Below are 26,985 nucleotides of genomic sequence, written 5' to 3'. Positions count from 1 at the left end.
ACCACCTTCTCAAGAGCAATCTCACCAAGGCTGCTGGTGGAATTTGAATTAAAAGGAACAAATCTAGAATTGAAAGCTAGCCTCAGTAATGGTGACCATGAAAGCAATATCAATTGTTGTTAAAACCCACCTGGTTCACTAATGTCCATTCAGGATGGAAATCTGCCATCCTCACCTGGCCTGTCCAACACATGACTCCAGACCCACAGCAATGTGGGGGCTCTCAGCTCAAGGGTGGGATGTAAGTGCTGGACTTAACAGACAGCTCCTGCATTTTCAGTCCTGCCCCATGTGCTGTCAATCTGCCCCCTGCACCCCACCACAGAACCAACCCCGCCCTGCAGTCCAATCATGAACCTTAGCCCCACCTCCTGCACTTTCAACCCCACCCCTGCACTGTCAACTATGTGCCTCAGCCTCACCCCCTGCTGTCAACTCCTCCCTCTGCACTATCAACCTCACCCCTGCACTGTCCAACCCACCCCCTGCACTGTCAACCATGTACTTCAGCCCCGCCCTGTAAAGTTTGACATTGCACATGGAGTTGTGTGTTCACACAAGAGGCAGCCAATTTCAAAGTCAGCAACGAGTCTCACTGCAGAACTTTCATCAAACACTCCATGCTCTGGACCTCCAGGAGTGAAGAAATTGAAGAATCATTTGGTACAGTTTTCGCAACTGTTTTATGAGTACCCTGACCCTTATGCTTCGTTTCAATGGTTTTCAGTCGATATCTTTTACTTCCTTCCAGTCGATCTGGCACCCTATGCATTCCGTGATTTCTAGTTCGTCAAAAGAATTTTAAAAAATAATACTCATCAGGTCACGATTCCATCTGGTATACTTTTGTGACGACCTCATTTGTGAAATACTCATTTTGCTCAAACTTTCTTTTTAAAATTTAGAGTACCCAATTCATTTTTTCCAATTAAGGGGCAATTTAGCGTGGTCAATCCACCTACCCTGCACATCTTTGGGTTGTGGGGGCGAGACCCACACAAACACCGGGAGAATGTGCAAACTCCACACGGACAGTGACCCAGAGCCGTGACCGAACCTGGGAGCTCGGTGCCGTGAGGCAGCAGCGCTAACCCTCTGCGCCACCGTGCTGCCCTCATTTTGCTCAAACATAAACTCCCGAGTGAAGCTCATCGGCTGTTGCAAGCTCTGAACATTTAAGTGTTCACATCTTGTAGATGCTTTGCTATGGGCTCATCATGGTCCTGCGTCATGCCACTGAGCAAATTCACATTTTAATATCTTGATGCTACAATTAGACATTTCCATCTTCTGATTGAGTTCATTTACTCCACCAGTGTTAACATCATGTTTATTTCCTGCTATAAGAATTCAATATCTGCTGCCTAACTCAAGTCTTTGAGTAATTAGATCGATTGATGTTTTTATTTTGTTAAGCATCAGACAATTGTTAGGCCAATGCTGTACAAAAATCAAGGTATTTATGCCAGAAAATAACACTTTTGTTAGTGTTAACATAATCACCAGGCAGATTGTCAATCCGTAATGTTTGATTTTTTTATTTAGGATGTTCAACTATATATTTAATTATCCAAATGAAGACAACACAAAAATGAAATAAGTAGACTGGCTTGTATTCGTTGGGTGTGCACTGGTTTCCCGGCAGCATGGGATGGCTTCAATGGGACTTCCCATTGACGAAAGGCGGGAGTGGATAATGCTGCCGCCAGCGAATGACGCAGCCAGATTCTCGGTCCTCGCTAGCAGTGTGGTGGACTCGCCTGTGGAGATTCACGTCTACTATTTCCAGAGCATCAAAGAGGCATGGAAAACCAAATCTTGCATGACTGACAAAAGTCATGAGGATTTGAGAAATCTGGAATCTTGTCGGTCTTCTGAAAATGAAGACCTTAGGTACATACTTTTTCAACAGGTCTACAATTTACAGAAACATACGGATCGACATTAGGCTGTGCAACATTAGAAATGTATGCATTCATATTAAATTCATTTTGTTCACTACCTTAACAAAGGCATCGAATTATTTCTCGTAAACAGGCAATGCCAGAATTTCATATGAAAGTTAATATTAGACAGGGTTACATGCACATGATATTCACTTGAGCTGTGCCTTCAATCACTTTAACCCAAGGAAAGATGTACTTGCTGTAGAGGGAGTGCAGCAAAGGTTCACCAGACTAATCCCTGGAAAGGTGGGATTATTCCTAATGGAGATATTGAGGAGACTGGGCCTGTATTAAGAGATCGATAGATCTAGATATTAAACATGATGTGGAAATGCCGGCGTTGGACTGGGGTGGGCACAGTAAGAAGTCTTGCAACACCAGGTTAAAGTCCAACAGGTTTGTTTCAAATCACTAGCTTTCGGAGCACAGCTCCTTCCTCAGGTGAGTGACTCCAAAAGCTAGTGACTCCAAACAAACCTGTTGGACTTTAACCTGGTGTTGTAAGACTTCTAGATATTAAAGACATCAAGGGATATGTGAATAGTCCGGGAAGATGGCATCAAGGTAGAAGATCAACCATCATCTAGATGAGTGGTGGGAGCAGGCTCAAGTGACTTAATGGCCTACTCCCCCTATTTCCTATGTTCCGACTAGTGTCTTGCTGTTAATCACAGCTCTTAAATCTGAAAGAGCACACTGCAATAACTCCATTCTGAACAACTTTCATCATTCCCTCAGATATTTACAGCAATTATATGTAATAGCAAAAGACAGAACCTGCACTGTAGCTGTAAAAAAAAAATTATACCCTTAACTAAAACATTGGTCAATAAAACTGGAATTCATTATTAATCAAATACAATGGCAGCCTGCTGTTAGAAAACATTGCAATGGTGTCTGTGTTTTCTGTTAAATGCACAACTTTTTTCTCATCTGCAGTTAGTTGCCTGGTGCAAAATAAAGTTCAAGAAGCACTCGCAATCCAAATGAAATATTCTCATTTAAGAACAGCACAAATTGACTAACGAATGTGAAGGAGGAATGTTCCTGACATTATATCCAGGATTTTGTACCTACTAAGAGTCAGTTGAAGGTAGGCAAAAAAAAAAAAAGGTAAAGTGCCACACCTGAAAAGTGGTGCGATTAACCACTTGACAGGGGAATGTTGTGTTTGTGCAGTTGTCATGATCTTGGCAGCACACTGACGTTTTATGGAGAGTTGTGTTGCTCACGCCACCTGCGAAACCCCTTTGTTCCAGCTGTCCACCTGGTCAGGCCCGACACACGTACTCCCTAGTTGCCTTATATCCAACTCGTGACTGCTTTTGATGGGTGGGAGTGTGGTGCAGTGGTAGGGAGACCAGCAAGGGTATCTTTGAGGCCAGAATGAGACACATGGGGCAACAGGAGTTTGAACCAAGTCTGCTCTCTGTATACTCAGTAATCCAATATTTTAGACTGGCAGTGCAATACACTCGAGGACACTGAACCTCCACATTAACTTATTATTGGGGACCTGGAGAGGTTGGGGAAGAAAGGCCTGGGGGCTGTAATCCCTGCAAACCGGCTCCAGCTAACCCTCAAGCCAATATCCCAATGGTAGTGATTTTGACTGGCTAACAATGGGCAACTTGAATAAGAGTGTGCACTCCACATGGGGCAAACAGAAAATCCTGTGGATTTCACAATACCTGGTATCTTGATTTGGAGGTAAAAATGCAAACGAGTTTCTTCCTGTGTCATAACCAGCTGACAAAAATTAATTCTACTTAAGGCTGACATGATTTCAGAGGATGATCAAGGTCACTGGTTTCAAGGCAACTGCATCAGACAAATTCCATGACATGGGATTCCAGAATTTTCACAATGTTCGGATCACATTCCACAATTTTAACAAACCAGAATTCTGACCCATAATGTACAAAGGAGTTTCAATTATCAATCGACCATTTCACTTTGGTCCACACCGGCACTGGCCATCTGACCCACAAGCAACTTTCTGTACCAGAGGCAAAAATTTGAAAGTTGAGGTTTTTAAAAAATATATATAATTGCTAAGTCCAAGCACATTTATCCGTCTTGATTTTGCAAGTGTTGAAGGAAAGGATGAAATTATGCTGTTGTCAAGCCAGCAGTGTACTGCAGATATGCCTGTTTTGTGAATAAGGCAGGTCAGAAAATCCAGCTTCTTAAATCTAGATAATTATAACAATGTTATTACATTCTAGAGAAATGGTCCGTCGTTCCTTAGTACAAGGGCAGAATACAAAATTAGGGTTAAATATTTCCTCGCGTTGAGCATCAATTGCAGATGGGGATCTTTATGCCTTCAAGCTTTCATCACGGGCAACATGTTGGGCTTTGTCGAGGCAGACATCAAACCCATTGCAAAGACGTAAACTCGAGCATCCACCACAATATTCTCCTTTTGGAGCATTTCTGAAAAATAAAGACCAGTACACGTTTGTGAAAAGCTTATTATGCCACTGATGAAATATGACTGGCTAACTGTTTATAAACACACTCCTATATTAACTGTTTATAAGCACAGTCCTATATTGTGATTTTACTGAATGCCATCAATATGTTTCTTTAAATATTTCTTGAATTAATAACTTTTAAAAAATATTTGTCATGGAATGTAGTGTCATTGGCAAGTCCAGCATTTTTACTGTCCATTCGTACTGGCCCTCGAAAAGGCAGTGGTGAGCAGCCATCCCAGACTGCTGCAGTCTCTGGTGTAGGTACACCCTCGGTGCTGTTAGGGAGAGGGCGCTAGGATTTTGACCCAGCGACAGTGAAGGAACGGAGGTTTATTTCCAATCAGGATGGCGAGTGGCTTGGAACGGAACTGCCAAGTGGCGGTGTTCCGATGTGCCTGCTGCCCTTGTTCTTCTAGATGGTAGTGATCGTGGGTTTGGAAGGAGGTGCCGAAAGAGCCTTGGCGAGTTCCTGCAGTGCATCTTGTAGACGGTACACACGGCTGCTGCAGTGCATCAGTGGTGGAGGGAGTTGATGTTTAAATGTGGTTGCACTGAGGCATTCCCAGTTATTTCAAAAGCATGATTGTGTTCAAAAAAAATCACCTAGCAGCATTTACCAGCCTTCTGCACAAAACGTCTCTCAGTGTAACACTTGTCGGAATAACTTACGGAAAACAGAAGTGACGGGAAAACAAAATAGTAAAACTACCCAGATCAACGTGAGAATTTTATGACAAAGCAAAACTTCTAATCTTAAACATTTCAGTAACAAGAGAAAACTGGTCTTACCATCAAGTTTCTTCCGAAGTTCATTGATAGGAACTAAAACAACTTCAACAAACTCTGAAAAGATGAAAAGTCTAAATCAGAAGACAACACACTGCAACAATTTTATTTACAAATCATAATTGAAGCATTATGGCATTTATTTGCACCAGAGAGGGTAGAGAGTGACCTAAAAGGATGTTGCCAGGTCTGGAGAAGTTTGGCTATATTGAAAGACAGGATAGGCCACGACGGATTTTTTCTGGAACAGAAGAGGCTGAAGAGGGGTCTAACTGAGGTGTATGAAACTAAGATGGTCTTAGGTAAACAGGATAAGGACTCATTTCCCTTGGATGAGAGGTCAATGACCAGGGACATAGATTTAAAGTAGTCATTAGAAGGAAAAGTGAGAATTGTTTACACCCAGACGATGGCAGCTGTCACTCTCTGTTCACTGGGGCTGGTTTAGCACAGTGGGCTAAACCGCTGGCGTGTAATTCAGAACAATGCCAGCGGCGCGGGTTCAATTCCCGTACTGGCCTCCCCGAACAGGCGCCGGAATGTGGAGACTAGGGGCTCTTCACAGTAACTTCACTGAAGCCTACTTGCGACAATAAGCGATTATTAATTAATTAATGAATTAAGTCCAAGGTGTTAGAGGCAGAAACCCTCAATCACGTTTAAAAAACAAACCTGGATATTCTCTTCAAGTTCTATAACCCCTACAGACCAAGAGCTGGAAACCGGATTTAGGCTGGGGAGCAATTTTCCAGCTGGCACAGACTCAATGGGCCAAATGGCTTCCTTCTGTGCAGTAAGCGTACATGATTCTCTGCTTCTATACAAGAATGAGATAGTCCATAACTATACTTAACCACGACAGGCCTCCAGGTTGCGTAAATGTGAATGAAAACATACCTCCATCATCTGAAAAGGTGAAAAAAGCTCTCTTTAATCCATCTTGGAAATGACTGGATTCATATCACTACACAAAACATAGTTATTATATCTGCAATCCCAACGCAACAGAATATTAACAATTACAAAATAATTTTAAACATTATATATATATACATTCTATATCAAATAGGAAGCCTAAAATAGTTCCAACATAATCTAGGTTCAAGATTTGAGTGTTTGTACATTGGTTACATTTCTTTTTGATACTTATTTCCTCATTTAGACTGTTTTGAAAGTACTGTCACCAATAATCAACCTTAAGTTTCTCGTACTTTCTTGTCCAGAGATAGTTGTGGATTCGAGCCCCACACCAGGAGCTGAGCTAGGTTAATATATCATTGTACTGAATGTAACTGCCACATTTATAGCAGCACAGTAGCTAGCATTCACAACGCCAGGGTCCCAGGTTTGATTCCTGGCTTGGGTCACTGTCTGTGCGGAGTCTGCACATTCTCGTGTCTGCGTGGGTTTCCTCCGGGCGCTCCGGTTTCCTCCCACAAGTCCCGAAAGACGTGCTGTTAGGTATTTTGGACATTCTGAATTCACCCTCCGTGTACCGGAGGCGCCGACTAGGGGATTCTCACAGTAACTTCATTGCAGTGTTAATGTAAGCCTACTTGTAACACTAATAATAAAGATTATTTTTATCCGCTTACCCAGCCTTTGTTTCGGTTTGAGGTTCGCCGAATCATCTCCATTAACGTTAACAGTCACGTACTGCATCGTACAGTTGGTCAATCCGGGATCCAGGCACAAAGCTGGAGGAAAAACAAAAAAAGAGAATTCAATGTACAATAAAAAATTACTCAAATCCAAGTGCAATTTCCTAACTTGGTACGGCTCTGCAAAATATTTTTACAGATACAATCGGAGTACACTGTACATTGCCTATAGATTGTGCAGGCCACACAGTGCATTTCTCACGATCCCAGTGGTTTCACAGAAACACAGTGGGTCAGGGAAAGCAAAGAAATAGGTGACAAATATTCCCCTTACCCCACAAAGAGTGCTCATTTCCTTGCAGATAATGAGAGAAAAGACTATCAGATCCGTTAATCCTGTCCCATCAAAACATGGTGCAACCAAGTCCATCGAGGAAAGAAAAACTGACCAATTTAAGGATGTGTTTGGGAAATTCCTCTCCGACTCCCTAAGACAATCAAGCAAGTATCGAGTTGGTTAGGAGCTCGGAGCTACAGGTGAGGAGAAACGCACTTATAATTGTCAAGTGTCTTCTTTGCAAGAACTTGCCACTCATTCCCTACAAAACCTTATTTACTTCCTCTCCATTATACTTAGTACAATATCTTTGTAATATACTTAAAATGGAATTGCCTTTCGAAAAGGTTTGACAAAAGCTTACTTTCACCTAATTTCTATTCTGTTTCAAAAAGGACAACAGGGCTACAATGCAGGGTGAGGGTGGGAGTGGTTGAATTCAGTGAACATTTAGAAATCTCTCCCAATTTCTCCACAACTTCCACCATCTAGAAGAACGATATCAGCAGGTATATGGGACCCCCAACACCTGGAGGTTCCCCTCCAAGCCATCCTGAACTTGGAAATATATCGGCCATTCCTACACTGACGCTGGGTCAAAATCTTGGAATTCTTCCCGAACAGCACAGGTGTACCTACACCTCATGGACTGCAGGGGTTCAAGATGACTGCTCACCACCACTTTTTCCAAAGGGCAATTAGGAATGGGCAAAATTGCTGGCCTAGCCAGCAACGCCCACATCCTACGAATGAATAAAAATAAAAGAATTCAAACCTGGAGATGTTTCACTGATCTCTCCTTTGAATCCAGTCTCTTCCAAAAGCTCTCGTAAAGCAGCAATCTCTGCAGTTTCGCCATCATCTATGAGGCCTGAGAATAAAGTGTACGGACACAATGATACCTCTGAACAATGGTTTACCGAGATACAATACAAACATGATCCTATTCAGCACCCTGGCAGAGCCACCAGGGGAAAGAGGGGTGTCGAGGACCCGCTAATTGGTAAGCTGGGGCTTGTGGGGGAGGGGAGGTCGAGAGATCGTGGCAACAAGCTCAGAAGTGAAGTTAAGTGCGGCCTCAGTGGGGCGTTCCTCGCGCAACCCCCTCCTCCTGCCCCCCCCCCCCCCCCCAAATCAAAGTCCTGTTAGCATTCTCAGTGCTACAGGCTCGGAAAAACATCCTGCTATTCGCACGCAAAACAGGGCTGTCTTTTTCCATTAAATCAGATGCAAGATGTTTGCCGACTGGCAAGTCTAAGACGCAGTCTCAGAATAAGGACATTAAGGCTGCGAGATTGAGGAATTTTGTCAGTCAGAGGAAGGTGAATCTTTGGAAGTCTCTAATCCAGAGAGCCGTGGAAGTTCAGTCATTGAGCAAGCACAAAACAGAAATCGATAATGGTATCAAGGGATACGGAGATAGCGCGGGAAAGTGGCAGAGAGGTAGATGAGCACCCGTGATCTAATTGAATGGTAGAGCAGGCTTGATGGGCTGAGTGGCCTTCTCTTATTCCCATGTCTTCTCACATCCATTGTCATTATGGACATATTCAAGTTGTCATCTGAGAGTACCTTTAAGAAATGGGTGTTTATCAGTGATGTCAAGAGTGTCGGTGGAGCTGGGCTGTCTGTCAGCTTTTTTACTTTCGTTTTAGGCTGTTTGCTGCAGGGTGTGTTTTAATTTAGTTTTCAGAGCTGGATTGCTGCAGTCACAGCCAGAAGGTGTATGAATCTCTCTCTGTAACCTAAAAACTGTAAATCGATCCTTTGGTGATTTAAAACTAATAACTGCTCTCAGTGGTGACTTTAACCTGACGTGCTTCTGTTAAAAGTTCTTTTTTAAGTCTTATGGATGCTAAAAGGAAAGCTTAAAGGATTACTTAGTGTTGTAGTCTTTGGGGGTTGTATTTGAATTAGTGGTTGCCAAGATGTTCATGGTATGCTTTAAAAAGGTTAACTTGAGTTCATAGCATAAACATTGTTTTGCTTCAAAAAAATACTTTTCCATTTCTGCTGTACCACACCTGTAGAGTGGGCCGTGTGCTCCCCATACCACAATCTAGTAAAAGTTGTGGGTCAGGTGAACTCCATGATACACTTTGGGGTTCTCTAAACCCTGGCCCATAACAAAGTAAACACGTACTACCTCACCTGCTGGTAATTCCAGGCAGTAGCATCCCATTGGTGGTCTGAACTGTTTCACCATAATCAAACAGTCATAATGCAGAGTTTTCTTCAGCACAGCCAGTACAGCTACTCCTAAATATTAAGGGGGGGGGGGGGGGAAGAGAAACAAATGTGTCACAATTTGAGCTTTCAAACTGTTAAGAACAAAAAGAATAGAAGCAGTCGATCATGTGGTCCCTCGAGTCTGCTCTACCAAATAATGTCTTGACTTCTCCATCAACTCCCCTTTACTTCCCAATCCCCTTACTCTTGGATTCCAAGAATCCATCCATCTCGGCCTGGAGTATAATCAACGATTAAACATCTGCAGCACTCTGGGGTGCAGAGTTCTAAAGATTCACAATACTCTGGGAGAAGATATTCCTCCTCGGTCTTAAAATGGCCACCCCTCATTCTGACTTGTGAACCCTAGTGCTGACCTCTTCTGCCAGCATGAACAAGATCCCAGTCAAACCCTCACAGGATGTTACATGTTTCAGTGAGATCGCCTCTTATTCTTCTGGATGCGAGTCAAGATAGGCCCAATCTATTCAAACTGAGATTACTAACTGGACACGAATGTATTAAGGACAATTGAAATACCAATACAATAATAAAAATAATAATCTTTACTAGTGTCACAAATAGACTGACATTAACACTGCAATGAAGTTACTGTGAAAATCCCCTCGTCGCCACACTGGGCGCCATTTCGGGTACACAAGAGGGAGAATTCAGATTGTTCAGGTTACCTAATAAGCACGTCTTTCGGGACTTGTGGGAGGAAACCGGAGCATCCGGAGGAAACCCAGGCAGACATGGGGAGATTCTGCACAGACAGTGACCCAAGCCGGGAATCAAACCCGGGTCCCTGGCGCTGTGAAACAACAGTGCTAACCACTGTGCTACCGTGCCGCCCATATATATATATATATAAATATGTGGTCAATAAGATAACTTCAGTCATCCATTTTCTTAAGCTAATCTAGACTTTTAACATTTGTTTCAGACATTAACCCATAAATGGAATGTGGGGTTGATTTACTAGACTGTTGTCTCCTGGGCTGCACAGGTGCCTATTTTTATTTTAAAGAACACACTGCTCTTAAACAGAGGAGGGGAAATTGGCAACAGTCATAATTTCATCTACTGTAGGGCAGCACGGTAGCACAAGTGGATAGCACTGTGGCTTCACAGCGCCAGGGTCCCAGGTTCGATTCCCCGCTGGGTCACTGTCTGTGTGGAGTCTGCACATCCTCCCCGTGTCTGCATGGGTTCCCTCCGGGTGCTCCGGTTTCCTCCCACAGTCCAAAGACCTGCAGGTTAGGTGGATTGGCCATGATAAATTGCCCTTAGTGACCAAAAAAAGGTTAGATGGGGTTATTGGGTTACGGGTATAGGGTGGAAGTGAGGGCTTAAGTGGGTCGGTGCAGATTCAATGGACCGAATAGCCTCCTTCTGCACTGTATGTTCTATGTTAGCTCCAAAATTGCAGTGTGAATGGAAACAGGAGTATGAGGAGAAATACAACACCAGCTGTTACTTTCTCAATACTTAAAAGGTTATCAAATCAGCCTCAAAATAAAAGGTTCTAAATGGTCAATCTTGGTGCTGATGTAGTGGGTAATAATGGGTTGTGGGATAATGGAGCCAGGATGTTTGGCTCATAACTTCCTTTAGTGTTCAGATTTTCCGCTGCAATTAGATCTCCATTCAATCCTCCTTCAACCAGGTGTGATCCATAATTTTCCCATGTGGACAAAAATGATTCTTAGTGGGATGAGGGAGGTTTTCAGGCAACCCTTTTTATTCCCTCATCTGATTCTATCAGCAAGTTATTTAACTGGGGTGTGTATCTGAGAACTAATAAAACTCACCCACAGCATGTAGCCAATTTAAAATAACCAGACATCAGAATTGAACAGTTGGATGGCTGAATTGCAGTCCAAATAGTGTGACTAGTGTTACACCTGACCTTACTATCCCTGTATTTGACTAGATACATGCCAACTTTCCCACAGAATTGCTCGTTGCAGATCTTTTCCTGGGTGCAGAAACCTTAAGAGGCAATAAATACTACCACAACCACTTTTATCGTGGAAACTCAACCTGACACTGTAACATGGTGATACGAGACAGTGATTCATACTTCACTTCAGGCTTTTACACCTGTACTTGTTGAAGGTTAATTGATCACTGAGCAAGACATTTCTAAAAGCAACTAAATGGGATACACACAGGGAACGTAGCAACAGAGCAGAAAAAAGACAAGAGCAATAAGAATTACACATGATGACTTACCATCAGAACTAGTGTTCGGTTTTCTGGTTGTTCGTTTCACTGTTTCCCAAACTCTGTTATTTCACAATTTAAAAAAAAAAATATATATATAAAAACACTCAAATAACAACTAATGTCATCAGCTTAGAAAAATGCCCCACGGTTGTTCTTTGAGCTGTAATCAGATAAGGAAGGAATGTTGAGCCAGATATAAGGTAAGCTTTAAGGAGGTTTTGCAAGAGAAGAGTCTGGTGGAGACATAGGGGATTTAGTGAGGGGATTTCAGAGCAACGGGTTAGATGGTTGGAAGCATGGCCACCAATAATGGGATAAAGGGGAGGGACACACATGGCCAGGGACAGAAGAATAGAATGTTGTTGGAATAAGGGGTGTAATACTGGACAAGATTACAGATAGGAAATAAAACAGGAATACATTCAAGAATCCTTCCATGAATTACATCCGTAAGATAAGATCATCAGAGACAGGAACAGGAGAAGGCTGGCCCATCAAGCCTGCTCCAAAGGATGATGGTGGATTTGACTGCAATCTTTAACTCCAGCTCCACTGGAGGGAGGGAGGGAGGGAGAGGTGGAGGGAAGGAGAGATGGAGGGAAGGAGAGATGGAGGGAAGGAGAGATGGAGGGATGGACAGATAGATGGATGCCCACCAAACCCGGGCAGTATGGTGGGGGTTACACGTAATGTGACATGAATCCGGGTTTGCAGAATCCTACTAACTGTCCTGGCTTGAGACAAATCACACCTTGATTACCTGATATTATCACTCACTCCACTCACACTCTTTGTTCTGGTAAAGAACTTGGTTTTTTAAAATTACTTTATCAGAGTTACAAAGCCAGAGCTCAGAGTGCGGACAGGGGCAACCCCCTAATCCAGCTCCTGGCCTGCTCCAAAAACCAATTCAAATTGAATCCAATTCATGGTCCCCACAAGAGACATACCAGATCCAGGCATTACACCTGACCTCACGCTCATCTTAGCCAAAAGGCCTGGAAGCGCTACGCTTGATCTTTGCCTGTAAAGACTCACATTCCAACCATTCTTCGCATTCCAATCTGTAATTATCTTGCTATTTTGTCTCTCCTATACCGTGTTTGTGAACCTGCCACCACTTCACCTGATGAAGGAGCAGCTCTCTGACAGCTTGTGATTTCAAATAATCCTGTTGGACTTTAACCTGGTGTTGTGAGACCTCTGTACCACTTCTTCAGTCTTTGTCCATTTAAGTAATATTTTGCTTTTCTGTTGTTCCTACTAAAGTAGACAATCTCACATTTCCCACATTATACTCCATCTGCCAATTTGTCTACTCACTTAACCTATCAATATTGAATTGCAGACTTCTTGCATCATCCTCCCAAATTGCTTTCCCATCTATCTTTGTATCATCAGCGGGTTCGGCTACAATACTGTGTGTCCGTTCATTCTAGTAGATTGTAAATAATTGAGGCCTCCGCATGTGTAGATAGTCACATTGATCTTTCGATCAATCATCTAAAGATCATTCACCTGCTTTTCAGTGCATTGTGGTAATCATCTAAAGATCATTCACCTGCTTTTCAGTGCATTGTGGTAATAGGGGTACACAGCTATTCTTCTCATGCTGGGGAAGATGGTGACAGAGTGGTAATGTTACTGGGCTAGTAATCCAAATAACCAGGCTGATGCTCTGGGGACAAGGGTTCAAATCCCACCATGGCAGCTGGTGGAATTTAAATTGAATTAAAATGGGCGGCACAGTGGTTAGCACTGCTGCCTCAACGTCAGGGACCTGGGTTCAATTCCAGCCCTGGATGACTGTCCGTGTGGAGTTTGCACATTCTGCCCCTGTCTGCGTGGGTTTCCTCCAGGTGCTCTGGTTTCCTCCCACAGTCCAAAGATGTGCAGGTTAGGAGGCTTGGCCATGCTAAATTGACCCTTAGTGTCCAAAGACACCCAGGTTAGGTGGGGTAACTGGAAAATGGCAAGGGAGTATGCCTAAGTTTCTAGGGAGCGGGTGCTCCGCTTTCCTCCCACAAGTCCCAAAAGACGCGCTGTTAGGTGAATTGGACATTCTGAATTCTCCCTCTGTGTACCCGAACAGGCGCCGGAATGTGGCGACTAGGGGCTTTTCACAGTAACTTCATTGCAGTGTTAATGCGAGCCTACCCGTGACAATAAAGATTAATATTATTACAAGTAGGGTGGTGTTTTAAAGGGTCGGAGCAAACTCAATGGGCCAATTGGCCCCCTTCTGCACTGTGGGGATTCTATTTTATGTTATGAATTTTACCAGAAGGTTGCAGGTTTTCCAGCACAACAGCTGATGAAAACAGGATTTTTTTTTTCTACCTACCTGGTTTTGCCGGTAGGATCGACGTAGGTGGTTTGTAAAAGTTGAGCCCATTTGCCTTTTGCCAGAACCTAGGAGAGAATCAATAGCACATTCAACAGGGCAGAATTATTTCAGTTCCACTGGCTTTGTCCCACGGGTACAGACCAGGAAGGACCAGATTGATGCCTGGTCCACGTCGTTTGCTGATTTCATCTTGTACAGCGACTGGGCAGCTAAAAGTGGCCGCAGTCTCACTCAGTAAAGTAGTGGGGTGCTCATGCTGCAATGGCATGGCTATCAATGCCAGTTGAAGATGGAATCAGTCGCAGAGGGTGATGGCCATGCAGCTAATTATCAAGTCTAAGATCAGAATATAATGCATTTTTAACATCATACTTACCTCTTCTTTGATAATTGATTGGTTCGTAGGATTACTTGGTTCCATGTTTGTTGATAGTTTGTGAAGTTGATGTTTAACTTTTCTACTTCAAAATGATAGCAAATCAAACGGGCCTTTGGACTCGGGATTAACGATCTGTTGTCTCTTTTATGGCGTTCTGGTCCAGCTGCTCAGTTTTCTCCCCAAAATTCTCTCAATCTGTCAAGAGTAAGACATGGTTCAGCTGATTGTTTGCTGAAACATCGGCTGCATAACATAATTCACAATCGAGGGCAGCACGGTGGCGCAGTGGGTTAGCCCTGCTGCCTCACGGCGCCGAGGTCCCAGGTTCGATCCCGGCTCTGGGTCACTGTCTGTGTGGAGTTTGCACTTTCTCCCCGTGTTTGTGTGGGTTTTGCCCCCACAACCCAAAGATGTGCAGGGTAGGCGATTGGCCGTGCTAAATTGCCCCTTAATTGGAAAAAATGAATTGGGTACTCTAAAGGGGCAGCACGGTAGCATTGTGGATAGCACAATTGCTTCACAGCTCCAGGGTTCCAGGTTTGATTCCGGCTTGGGTCACTGTCTGTGCGGAGTCTGCACATCCTCCCCGTGTCTGCGTGGGTTTCCTCCGGTTTCCTCCCACAGTCCAAAGATGTGCAGGTTAGGTGGATTGGCCGTGATAAATTGCCCTTAGTGTCCAAAATTGCCCTTAGCGTTGGGTGGGGTTACTGGGTTCAGACACCCCACAGCGCAGGGGGCGATACGGCTCATCGAGTCTGCACCGGCCCTCCGAAAAAGCACCCCCCCCCCCCCCCCCACCCCCAGGCCCACTCCGCCGCCCTATCCCCGTAGCCCCACCCAACCTTTGGACACTAAGGGCAATGTATCATGGTCAATCCACCTAACTTGCACATCTCTGAAGTCGGGGAGGAAACCGGAGCACCGGGGAGGGAATCCAGAGACACGGGGAGAAACTTCACACACTCGCCCAAGGTTAGAACGGAACCCGGGTTCCTGGTGCTGAGGCAGCAGTGCTAACTGCTGTGCCACCGTGGCTTATCAAAGCATTAATATTAATCTATACAATCAGCTCGCGTGGGGCTGGCTGGCTGACTGACTGACTTGGACAACATCCACCCACACGCCTTTGCACCGAGGGAGAAAAATCAGTACCTGCAAAGTATGAGAAATAGGGCAAATGGAGGATAACGGCACAGTAAAACGCAAAGGTTTTAAGAAGGTTGAAGATGATGATGATGATATGGGGCGGGAATTCTGGAGAAACTGGAGCATGGCAAGTTAAGAACATGAGAACATAAGAACTAGGAGGAGGAGGCCATCTGGCCCCTCGAGCCTGCTCCACCATTCAATGAGATCATGGCTGATCTTTTGTGGACTCAGCTCCACTTTCCAGCCCGAACACCACAACCCTTAATCCCTTTATTCTTCAAAAAACTATCTATCTTTATCTTGAAAACATTTAATGAAGGAGCCTCTATTGCTTCACTGGGCAAGGAATTCCATAGATTCACAACCATTTGGGTGAAGAAGTTCCTCCTAAACTCAGTCCTAAATCTACTTCCCCTTATTTTGAGGCTATGCCCCCTAGTTCTGCTTTCACCCGCCAGTGGAAACAACCTGCCCGCATCTATCCTATCTATTCCCTTCATAATTTTATATGTTTCTATAAGATCCCCCCTCATCCTTCTAAATTCCAACGAGTACAGTCCCAGTCTACTCAACCTCTCCTCGTAATCCAACCCCTTCAGCTCTGGGATTAACCAAGTGAATCTCCTCTGCACACCCTCCAGCGCCAGTACATCCTTTCTCAGGTAAGGAGACCAAAACTGAACACACTACTCCAGGTGTGGCCTCACTAACACCTTATACAATTGCAGCATAAGCTCCCTAGTTTTAAACTCCATCCCTCTAGCAATAAAGGACAAAATTCCATTTGCCTTCTTAATCACCTGTTGCACGTGCAAACCAAATGTTTGCGACTCATGCACTAGCACACCCAGGTCTCTCTGCACAGCAGCATGTTTTATATTTTATCATTTAAATAATAATCCCTTTTGCTGTTATTCCTACCAAAAAGAGAACCCGCCAATGGCAGTGTGTGGAACCGAAAGCAAAACAATGTGAAAGCAAGAGGATGGTAGAGAAGATTGCTAAGGAATAGGCCCATAGGGTACATGCCATGAGGGAATTAAAAAGGTTTTTTAAATTGAAAAGTTGAATTTGATGGGTCCTTGGCAAGGTGAGGCAGCAGTGCTAACCACTGCATCACCATGCTGCCCCCTCAGTATCGACCTTGATAAACAATTCCATCATCTTGCAAAATTTACAGTACCCAATTATTTTCTTTCCCCAATTAGGGGGCAATTTAGCGTGGCCAATCCACCTATCCTGCACAGCTTTTTTGGGTTGTGGGGGTAAGATCGACGCAGAGAGAATGTGCAAACTCCACACGGACAGCGACCCAGGACCGGGATTCGAACCCGGGTCCTCGTGGGCGCGAGGGAGCGCCGCTAACCACTGAGCCATCATGCTGCAGGCCTGTGGTTGAGGTCATTCACATCTTAATAAGAGGCCAGTCTGCCAGATTGGACACGCTCGAGGGCAAACCTTCTCCTCAGAGGTGTTTAAATTTAAACACGTGTGATTGTGATCCAGCCTGGGCAACGTGTAAATATAAATGAAATGAGCAACGTGGAGGGGAAAAAAAGAACCCGATTACGCAAATTACTCAAAATGAACCAATTCCCCCTTTTAAAAAGCTCGGTCTTGACTGGAAGTGAATGTGGAGGGTGCAGAGGGACCGAGGAGGGGGCAGAGGGACCGAGGAGGGTGCAGAGGGACCGTGGAGGGCGCAGAGGGACCGTGGAGGGCGCAGAGGGACCGTGGAGGGCGCAGAGGGAATGTGGAGGGCGCAGAGGGAATGTGGAGGGCGCAGAGGGAATGTGGAGGGCGCAGAGGGAATGTGGAGGGCGCAGAGGGAATGTGGAGGGCGCAGAGGGAATGTGGAGGGCGCAGAGGGAATGTGGAGGGTGCAGAGGGAATGTGGAGGGTGCGGAGGGAATGTGGAGGGAGTGGAGGGAATGTGGAGGGAGTTGAGGGAATGTGGCGGGTGCAGAGGGATTGTGGAGGGAGATGAGGGAATGTGGAGGGAGTTGAGGGAATGTGGAGGGAGATGAGGGAATGTGGAGGGTGCAGAGGGAATGTGGAGGGAGATGAGAGAATGTGGAGGGAGTTGAGGGGATGTGGAGGGAGATGAGGGGATGTGGAGGGAGTTGAGGGAATGTGGAGGGTGCAGAGGGAATGTGGAGGGAGTTGAGGGAATGTGGAGGGTGCAGAGGGAATGTGGAGGGAGTTGAGGGAATGTGGAGGGTGCAGAGGGGATGTGGAGGGAGTTGAGGGAATGTGGAGGGTGCAGAGGGAATGTGGAGGGAGTTGAGGGAATGTGGAGGGAGTTGAGGGAATGAGACTGGTCAGGCTGGCTGACTGCAGGAGTGTCCTGGGCCTCACCCATCCGTTCAGAGCAGAATCACTGGTGGCGCCGTCCCGGGGCTGCGGGGTGTGGAGGCCGAGCCGGAAAGCAATGCAGGCCGGGCGGCGCTCACCCTCTCTCTGTCCCCCGCCCGCCGGAACCTTCCTCGGGTACTCCGGCCCCGCCCCGGGGACCCGGCCGGAAGGGGATTTCTCCTGTGTGGGGGAAGGGTTACTGCGGCGCGCACTTCCGGCGGAAGCGCGGTTGCCAGGGGCGGTGATGAAGAAGGAGCAGGTGCTGAGCTGTCAGCTGCCGGCCTGGTATCCGCTCTTCAGGAAGCTCACCATCAGGAGGTGGGTGGTTGGGCCGGGGTCGTCAGGCTGGGGTTTGGGGACCGGGCCGGGCTGTCAGGCTGGGGTTTGGGGACCGGGCCGGGCTGTCAGGCTGGGGTCTGGGGACCGGGCCGGGCTGTCTGGCTGGGGTTTGGGGACTGGGCCGGGCTGTCTGGCTGGGGTTTGGGGACTGGGCCGGGCTGTCTGGCTGGGGTTTGGGGACCGGGCCGGGCTGTCTGGCTGGGGTTTGGGGACCGGGCCGGGCTGTCAGGCTGGGGTCTGGGGACCGGGCCGGGCTGTCTGGCTGGGGTTTGGGGACTGGGCCGGGCTGTCTGGCTGGGGTTTGGGGACTGGGCCGGGCTGTCTGGCTGGGGTTTGGGGACCGGGCCGGGCTGTCTGGCTGGGGTTTGGGGACCGGGCCGGGCTGTCAGGCTGGGGTCTGGGGACCGGGCCGGGCTGTCTGGCTGGGGTTTGGGGACTGGGCCGGGCTGTCTGGCTGGGGTTTGGGGACTGGGCCGGGCTGTCTGGCTGGGGTTTGGGGACCGGGCCGGGCTGTCTGGCTGGGGTTTGGGGACCGGGCCGGGCTGTCTGGCTGGGGTTTGGGGACCGGGCCGGGCTGTCTGGCTGGGGTTTGGGGACCGGGCCGGGCTGTCTGGCTGGGGTTTGGGGACCGGGCCGGGCTGTCTGGCTGGGGTCTGGGGACCGTGCTGGGCTGCCTGATCTGGGGACTGGGCTGTCTGGCTGGGGTCTGGGGACCGGGCTGTCTGGCTGGGGTTTGGGGACCGGGCCGGGCTGTCTGGCTGGGGTCTGGGGACCAGGCTGTCTGTCTGGGGACCGGGCTGACTGGCTGGGGTCTGGGGACCGGACTGCCTGGCTGGGGTCTGGGGACCGGACTGCCTGGCTGGGGTCTGGGGACCGGGCTGTCTGGCTGGGGTTTGGGGACCGGGCTGTCTGGCTGGGGTTTTGGGACCGTGCTGGGCTGCCTGGGCTGGGGACTGGGCTGTCTGGCTGGGGTCTGGGGACCGGGCTGTCTGGCTGGGGTTTGGGGACCGGGCTGTCTGGCTGGGGTTTTGGGACCGTGCTGGGCTGCCTGGTCTGGGGACTGGGCTGTCTGGCTGGGGTCTGGGGACCGGGCTGTCTGGCTGGGGTCTGGGGGCCGGGCTGTCTGGCTGGGGTTTGGGGACCGGGCTGCCTGGCTGGGGTTTGGGGACTGGGCTGCCTGGCTGGGGTTTGGGGACTGGGCTGTCTGGCTGGGGTTTGGGGACCGGGCTGTCTGGCTGGGGTTTTGGGACCGTGCTGGGCTGCCTGGTCTGGGGACTGGGCTGTCTGGCTGGGGTCTGGGGACCGGGCTGTCTGGCTGGGGTTTGGGGACCGGGCTGTCTGGCTGGGGTTTTGGGACCGTGCTGGGCTGCCTGGTCTGGGGACTGGGCGGTCTGGCTGGGGTCTGGGGACCGGGCTGTCTGGCTGGGGTTTGGGGACCGGGCTGTCTGGCTGGGGTTTTGGGACCGTGCTGGGCTGCCTGGTCTGGGGACTGGGCTGTCTGGCTGGGGTCTGGGGACCGGGCTGTCTGGCTGGGGTCTGGGGACCGGGCTGTCTGGCTGGGGTCTGGGGACCGGGCTGCCTGGCTGGGGTCTGGGGACTGGGCCCGGCCGGGCTGCCTGGCTGGGGTTTGGGGACCGGGCTGTCTGGCTGGGGACCGGGCTGTCTGGCTGGGGTTTGGGGACCGGGCTGTCTGGCTGGGGACCGGGTTGTCTGGCTGGGGTTTGGGGACCGGGCTGGGCTGCCTGGCTGGGGACCGGGCTGTTTGGCTGGGGTCTGGGGACCGGGCTGTCTGGCTGGGGTCTGGGGACCGGGCTGTCTGGCTGGGGTTTGGGGACCGTGCTGGGCTGCTTGGTCTGGGGACTGGGCTGTCTGGCTGGGGTCTGGGGACCGGGCTGTCTGGCTGGGGTCTGAGGACTGGGCTGTCTGGCTGGGGTTTGGGGACTGGGCCGGGCTGTCTGGCTGAGGTCTGGGGACCAGGCTGTCTGGCTGGGGTTTGGGGACCGGGCTGCCTGGCTGGGGTTTGGGGACCGGGCCGGGCTGTCTGGCTGGGGTCTGGGGACCAGGCTGTCTGTCTGGGGACCGGGCTGACTGGCTGGGGTCTGGGGACCGGGCTGACTGGCTGGGGTCTGGGGACCGGACTGCCTGGCTGGGGTCTGGGGACCGGGCTGTCTGGCTGGGGTTTTGGGACCGTGCTGGGCTGCCTGGTCTGGGGACTGGGCTGTCTGGCTGGGGTCTGGGGACCGGGCTGTCTGGCTGGGGTCTGGGGACCGGGCTGTCTGGCTGGGGTTTGGGGACCGGGCTGCCTGGCTGGGGTTTGGGGACTGGGCCAGGCCGGGCTGCCTGGCTGGGGTTTGGGGACCGGGCTGTCTGGCTGGGGACCGGGCTGTCTGGCTGGGGTTTGGGGACCGGGCTGTCTGGCTGGGGACCGGGTTGTCTGGCTGGGGTTTGGGGACCGGGCTGGGCTGCCTGGCTGGGGACCGGGCTGTTTGGCTGGGGTTTGGGGACCGGGCTGGGCTGCCTGGCTCGGGTCTGGACAAAGGTTAAGGGGCTATCTTTCACTCCTCATATTTCTCTTGCTCATCCTGTCATTTGGGTAACCTTTTGTTGATTTTTAAATGTTCCCTCTGGTTAAAAGGCTGGTTAAATGTGTGAGGTAGGGATACGTTAACCTGACTGGATGTGATGTACAAAGTTCAGAGCTGAAATTAAATTTAGAAATAACAGAAAAGAGCTGCTGTTTAAGGGTCCGGATGTTTCAAGGCACATGAAGATTTGTATTGTTTCTAAGGAAATATCATGTCGCATTTGTGAACTTGGGAAGGGGAGTGTGCTTTTAGTGATAGCCAGAAAGTCTTGAAAATATTTAAGAAAACAGACAAGTCAAAACTGTCAGATAATTTCCTTTCACAGACCTGATAATGTCCAATTTGTTATGAACGGTTTGGCACTGTGGTGAGCATTGCTGCCTCACAGCCCTAACAACCAATCTGACCTCGGTGACAGTGTGGAGTTCGAATCTGACCTTGGGTGATTCGGGTGACTGCATTCTCCCTGTGTCTGCGTGGGTTGCTTCCGGGCAGCACGGGAGCACAGTGGTCAGCACAGTTGCTTCACAGCTCCAGGGTCCCAGGTTCGATTCCCGGCTTGGGTCACTGTCTGTGCGGTGTCAGCACGTTCTGCCTGTGTCTGCGTGGGTTTCCTCCGGGTGCTCCGGTTTTCTCCCATAGTCCAAAGATGTGCAGGTAAGGTGGATTGGCCATGCTAAATTGCCCTTCGTGTTCCAGCAAAAGGTTGGGTGGGGTTACTGGGCTATGGGGATACGGTGGAAGAGTGGGCTTAATTGGGGTGCCCTTTCCAAGGGCTGGTGCAGACTCGATGGGCCGAATGGCCTCCTGCACTGTAAATTCTGTGATTCCTCCCACAGTCCAAACATGTGCAGGTTAGGTGTAAGATTGCACCTTAGAGTCCAATGGTTGGGTGGGATTACGGGGATTAAGAGGGTGGGGTGGGGGAGGGTGGCGTTCAGCCAGTGTAGGGTGCTCCTTCCGAGGGCCGGTGCAGACTTGATGGGCTGAATGGCCTCCTTCTGCACTGTAGGGTTCCTATGATTCTATGAATTGCACCTAACCATTTTAATTGCTTCATCAAGGGTTCTGCAAAGTCCCCTTTCCTGTACCCATCAAAAAATTTAATTATGGTAGCTATCAAACCGTGTAAATTTGACTAGTCACCTTTCCCAACATGAATTTTCCAAGGTGCTAGCAGTTTGAAAAACAATGATAGCACTCAATCCCATTTGACTAGACATTTGCCCAGCTTTTACAAAAGATTAATGCAGCAACCCTAAGATTAAAGGAGAGATTTACACTCGCGCTCCTGTAATGTAAATGGAATGTTGAATACAAAGGCCACATTACCTATGAGCGTCTTAGAAAAATAATACTGTGAGCTTATTGCAAAAATAGCCACAGAGATAACAAAATCACTCAGAAATCAGAAAATTGTAACAGGAAATGTTTGACATAGGAGGCAGAGCTGAAGAGAAAAAATGGGTGAACCTTCTGGATAGAGAGTTGAAATGAAAATCGCTTATTGTCACAAGTAGGCTTCAAATGAAGTTACTGTGAAAAGCCCCTAGTCGCCAAATTCCGGCGCCTGTCCGGGGAGGGTGGTACGGGAATTGCCTTGGTCTGCTTTAAAAGCCAGTGATTTAGCCCTTAACCAGCCCCTACGTTGTTGGAGAAGTTGAAAACAGTGGATGTTTCAGTTGGGTTTATTGGTGCCTTGCAAGGAATTAAATACAACAGGGAAAGTCTATGAGAGTACCTGTGGTCTGTTTGAAAAAGGAGGCATACTAGCCTAATCTATTCTTGGAGCACAGTACATTCTTATACTCTAATAAGAAAATAATGGGTTACCGGAAGCGTGTTTCAATGCACCTAACATTTTCAAGAGGTGGATCTCACCAGTTTGAAACAAAAGTTGTTGTTTGGGCACATTCAGATTCTCATCTCTGTTTTCATAGAATCTACAGTGCAGCAGTAGGCCATTCGGCCCATCAAGTCTGCACCAGCCCTTGGAAAGAGCACCCCACATAAGGCCACACCTCCAACCTAACCCGTAACCCCACCTAATCTTTTTTTTGGACACTAAGAGCAATTTAGCATAGCCAATCCACCCAACTTGCACATCTTTGGACTGTGGGAGGAAACCAGAGCACCCGGAAAAAACCCACACATTCACGGGGAGAACGTGCAGACTCCGGACAGACAGTGACCTAAGCCAGGAATCGAACCTGGGACTCTGGAGCTGGGAAGCAACTGTGCTAACCGTTGTGCTACTGTTTTAACAAAGATCACATCCGATAGAGCTTTCATAGTGCGATGCTTCACCTTTTTGAAGCTATCCATTTCAGTTCTGCCATTTAGTGTTTGCATCCACGGTTACAACCCTTGAATTCTTTTTTAAACTGTGGAGTAGTGTTTTGAACAAAGTGTGTTTGATTTGTGATGTTGGATCAGAGTAAATGGGTTCTCAGCTAATTGCCAGAGCAGGCTTTCTAAAGAAAAAGGTGCTTTTTAATTATGGGGCGAAGACTTGTGTATGGAGTTAGGTTGCAGCCCAGCCATGATCTTATTGTTGCAGCACAGTGGTTAGCACTGCTGCCTCACAGCAATCGGCATTAGGGACCTGGGTGACGGTGTGGAGTTTGCACATTTTCCCTGTGACTGCGTGCGTTTCCTCCAGGTGCTCTGGTTTCCTCTTACAGTCCAAAGATGTGCAGTTTATTCTATGCTGATGGAGATTGCTAAAATATGTATTTCCCTTATATTGATAGCAGCATTTCCTGATTATTAACAACTTGTATTGTGGTTTGGTTCTTTCATTGAAAATCTCCTTATGCCATATTACGCAAGTAATTGTTAAACATTATGCTGCATTGGCAAGTTATTAGTGTGTTAAATATTTTATACTTCAGTATTATGTCCATCGTGGATCATCACTCCTGCAGAACATCTGTGTACTATAGGAACTGGACAATGCAAAAATAAAAGGGCGTACTACACTCATTTATGATTAAAGTATTAAACGGTATTATGGAAAAATGAGTACCAATTTGTATTCAGTCAGGCTGTTGGGCATATGGATTTAATGGAGACTTCAAACCACTTCGCTAAAAGTAGAACTAGTTTACAAACCAGTATTCCAACAATGTCCTTTTGTAAACTAGCAGGACAGAGCAATAGAGGCAAAGAAAACAGTAAAATGTGTGCAATAAAACTCATTTCTTTCTGTTACCATCCAGAGTTTCCTGAAGTTAAAGTAAAGAGTGTAAGAGTATTTAAGAATCTAAAACCTTTCCCTTCATTAAATGATATGTATAGACATGTGACATTTGTTTCCCATTTTACAGTATTATCCTTCCCTTGCCGCAAAATGTAATTGATTATTTACTGGATGATGGGACACTGGTGGTTTCTGGAAGGTGAGAATCAAACTCGGTGTGTTTGTGTCGTGGTTGTGGTAATACAGTAAAAAAGACATTTCAAAATGTGGCATTCATAATGGGCTTGTTTACTACTTTTCAAAAAATTACTCGTGTTACCAAACCATTTGAGTGCAATAGCGACAAATTCTTTAATCAATTGGATTGATCCTGTAGAAAACGTAAACAAAGCTCAGTAATTCAAACTGGAATCTCAATGATTTACAACTTTAATAATAATCTTTATTATTGTCACAAGTCGGCTTACATTAACACTAATGAAGTTACTGTGAAAATCCTCCAGTCGCCACATTCCGGCGCCTGTTCGTGTACACTGAGGGAGAATTCAGAATGTCCGATTCACCTGACAAGCACGTCTTTCGGGACTTGTGGGAGGAAACTAGAGCACCCGGAGGAAAGCCACAGGGAGAACGTGCAGACTCCGCACAGACAGTGACCCAAACGGGAATCGTACCTGGGATCCTGGTGCTGTGAAGCAACTGTGCTAACCACTGTGCTACCGTGCTGCCCTATTTTAGCTTAAGCTGAAAAACTTTGCTCTCTTTATTAAAACAGGAAGAAGTAACGTGAGCGCAAAATGAGAAATCTAGCCAGTTTACCACTAAAACTATTAAAAGGAAGAATTTCATTTTTCCAGATACCTTTTGTAGGGAATTGCAGGATTTGTACATTTTAAGTAATGTCCTTACTACAGCAGCCCAGGGAATTCTTGTCAGACATAAGGGAGTACATCCGCATTCTACATTGGGCTGATCACTTGTGGGCAGTAAAGAGCAGAGCAGGCTTAAAGATTTTGACCCAACAATTATTTTGAATCATTTTGTTTTAAGTTAGTTATACTTTAACTGGCCCTATCTTACTTCCAATGGATTTGGTGTTTACAGCCTATCAGGACTATAATTAATTCCTTGTTTTGTAAATTGTACAAACGAAGCACAAATCTTTCTGATGATACATTGTCTTTCTGATCTTAGTGATGGTGTAATTTGCCACGAATGCAAGTGCTGCAGTTTAGGATGAGCCGCTGAATTCCATTTGATTAAAATAAAGGGCTGGATTCTCCCACCCCCAGCTGGGTGTTTCTCAGCGCCATGCCATTCACTGGCGGTGGGATTCTCTATCCCCCCCACTTGTCAATGGGCTTTCCTATTGAAGCCACCCCACACTGCTGAGAAGCTCAAGGGCGGGGGTGAGCTGCCGGCGGGAAAGGCGATCCCAACAGCCAGAAAGTGCTGGACAAAATCCCAATCACTCTAAAAGTGCAGTTGTTATGTTTTAACCGGTCCGTGTTATCCTGAATGGTTAAGCATTCCTTTCATTCCATCATTTCCAATGCACCTTGAGCCCACATTCCTGAGTTTTGTTTCCATTTTGTTTTAGAATTGAAACTCCAAGTTGTTCACATGCAGATGATGGCAGTGATGAAGAACAGGATATACAGGTCAATGTTGTCTATTGTTGTTCACTGTCTTAATGAGACAGAGAATTTGTTTTCATAGTAATTCTGTATATTTACATGTAACAATCTGATACAATAGTTCATGATGTAAGAATGTTTGCTTGGTAACTTTTTATGTTTCTTTAATGCAGTGGTCAGATGATGAGAATGTGACAACTCTTACGGTAAGGAATGTACTTGCACACATGTAACTGTGATATTTGTGTTTAATCTGATTAGTTTATTGGCTGAATATCATTTATGATTTATTTTGGGACACCGAGAAGGCTAATTCGGTAAAAGGAAGTGGGATTGTAGCTTTTATTCCTGAACTTAATTTTAGTAACTACCTTTCCCTAGCCAAGCGACAGCAAGGTTTTTCATTGTATAATTTTCAATTGCAATTTTCTATGTTTTAGTTTGTCAAGTTTGCATAATTAAATGTAGATGTCTTTCCTAGTCTCAGCACAAGGGATCAACAGTTTAGGAATGAGATAAGGAGAACATTCTTCACACAAAGGTTTATGGATCTTAGGACTTCTCTGCCATGGAAAGCTGTGAATACTCAGTAACTGAGCATGTTCAAGGTAGAGATGGATTAGATTTTTGGATATCAAGAGATATTGGGATAGAACAGGAAGGCTGACATTCTGCCTCAACTTATTACATAATAGAGCAGCTTGAAGGGCTGTATGGCCCACTCCTCTCAGATTTCCTATGTACCTAAATATAAAATTAAGGATATTGCACTAATCCAGCTTGTGAAATCAAGTCAACAATTATACTGCACTTAGAAAATGAACAATTTTACGATTAAACGTTTTACTGAATTGAAGCATTCGCTGGTTTGGGATTAATAGTATTTCTGCGTTTTTAACATTTGAAATTGAACTTTGTGCATCTTTCTTCAACCTGCAGGCTCCAGAATTCCCAGATTTTGCTGCTAAAGTACAGGAAGCTATAAACTCTCTTGGGGGCAGTGTTTTTCCAAAGCTTAATTGGAGCTCTCCAAGGGTAAGAAATCTAGGGAAGAACGACCACTTGTTTGGAAGTGTTTAGTGCCAGCATTTTGCCATTAGTTTTATATGATTCAGCTTCAGTCACCCTCCAGGAACACTGGCAAATTGAAAAGCAAATTTATATCTGGTTTGAATCTATTTTTTATTTTTAAAATTTAGAGTACCCAATTCATTTCTTCCAGTTAAGGGGCAATTTAGCGTGGCCAATCCACCTACCCTGCACATCTTTGGGTTGTGGGGGCGAGACCCACGCAGACCCGGGGAGAATGTGCAAACTCCACACGGACAGTGACCCAGAGCCGGGATCGAACCTGGGACCTCGGTGCCATGAGGCAGCA

At 47.0% G+C, this 26,985-nt stretch overlaps 2 protein-coding genes across 3 annotated transcripts in view; one reads left to right on the top strand and one right to left on the bottom strand.

The window, feature by feature from the left end:
* Positions 1 to 1,522: 1,522 nt before the first annotated feature.
* nudt5 (nudix (nucleoside diphosphate linked moiety X)-type motif 5) lies at positions 1,523 to 18,010 on the bottom strand. The gene is made up of 9 exons (XM_072471005.1): positions 17,848 to 18,010; positions 14,338 to 14,535; positions 13,959 to 14,026; positions 11,621 to 11,673; positions 9,305 to 9,412; positions 7,929 to 8,024; positions 6,811 to 6,912; positions 5,219 to 6,121; positions 1,523 to 4,385 (listed from the first exon to the last, which is right to left on the bottom strand). Exons 2-8 carry the CDS (start codon positions 14,380 to 14,382, stop codon positions 6,033 to 6,035), a joined length of 561 nt encoding a protein of 186 aa, XP_072327106.1. The 5' UTR covers positions 14,383 to 14,535; positions 17,848 to 18,010; the 3' UTR covers positions 1,523 to 4,385; positions 5,219 to 6,032.
* Positions 18,011 to 26,985, top strand: part of cdc123 (cell division cycle 123 homolog (S. cerevisiae)) — a 27,898-nt gene continuing 18,923 nt past the window's right edge. Inside the window, exons 1-5 of one of the 2 annotated variants that reach the window (XM_072471002.1) lie at positions 18,011 to 18,162; positions 24,098 to 24,169; positions 25,571 to 25,631; positions 25,781 to 25,813; positions 26,547 to 26,642. In XM_072471002.1, coding sequence (XP_072327103.1) covers positions 18,089 to 18,162; positions 24,098 to 24,169; positions 25,571 to 25,631; positions 25,781 to 25,813; positions 26,547 to 26,642 — 336 coding nt within the window. In that variant the 5' untranslated portion in view covers positions 18,011 to 18,088. The remainder of the gene's footprint in view (positions 18,163 to 24,097; positions 24,170 to 25,570; positions 25,632 to 25,780; positions 25,814 to 26,546; positions 26,643 to 26,985) is intronic. The other variant, XM_072471003.1, reaches the window with a different exon arrangement.

The sequence above is a fragment of the Scyliorhinus torazame genome, chromosome 13 (assembly GCF_047496885.1).
Source record: "Scyliorhinus torazame isolate Kashiwa2021f chromosome 13, sScyTor2.1, whole genome shotgun sequence".
NCBI lineage: Eukaryota > Metazoa > Chordata > Chondrichthyes > Carcharhiniformes > Scyliorhinidae > Scyliorhinus > Scyliorhinus torazame.
Note: the sequence above shows the minus strand (reverse complement) of the source record. Positions and strands in the feature narration are given on the sequence as shown.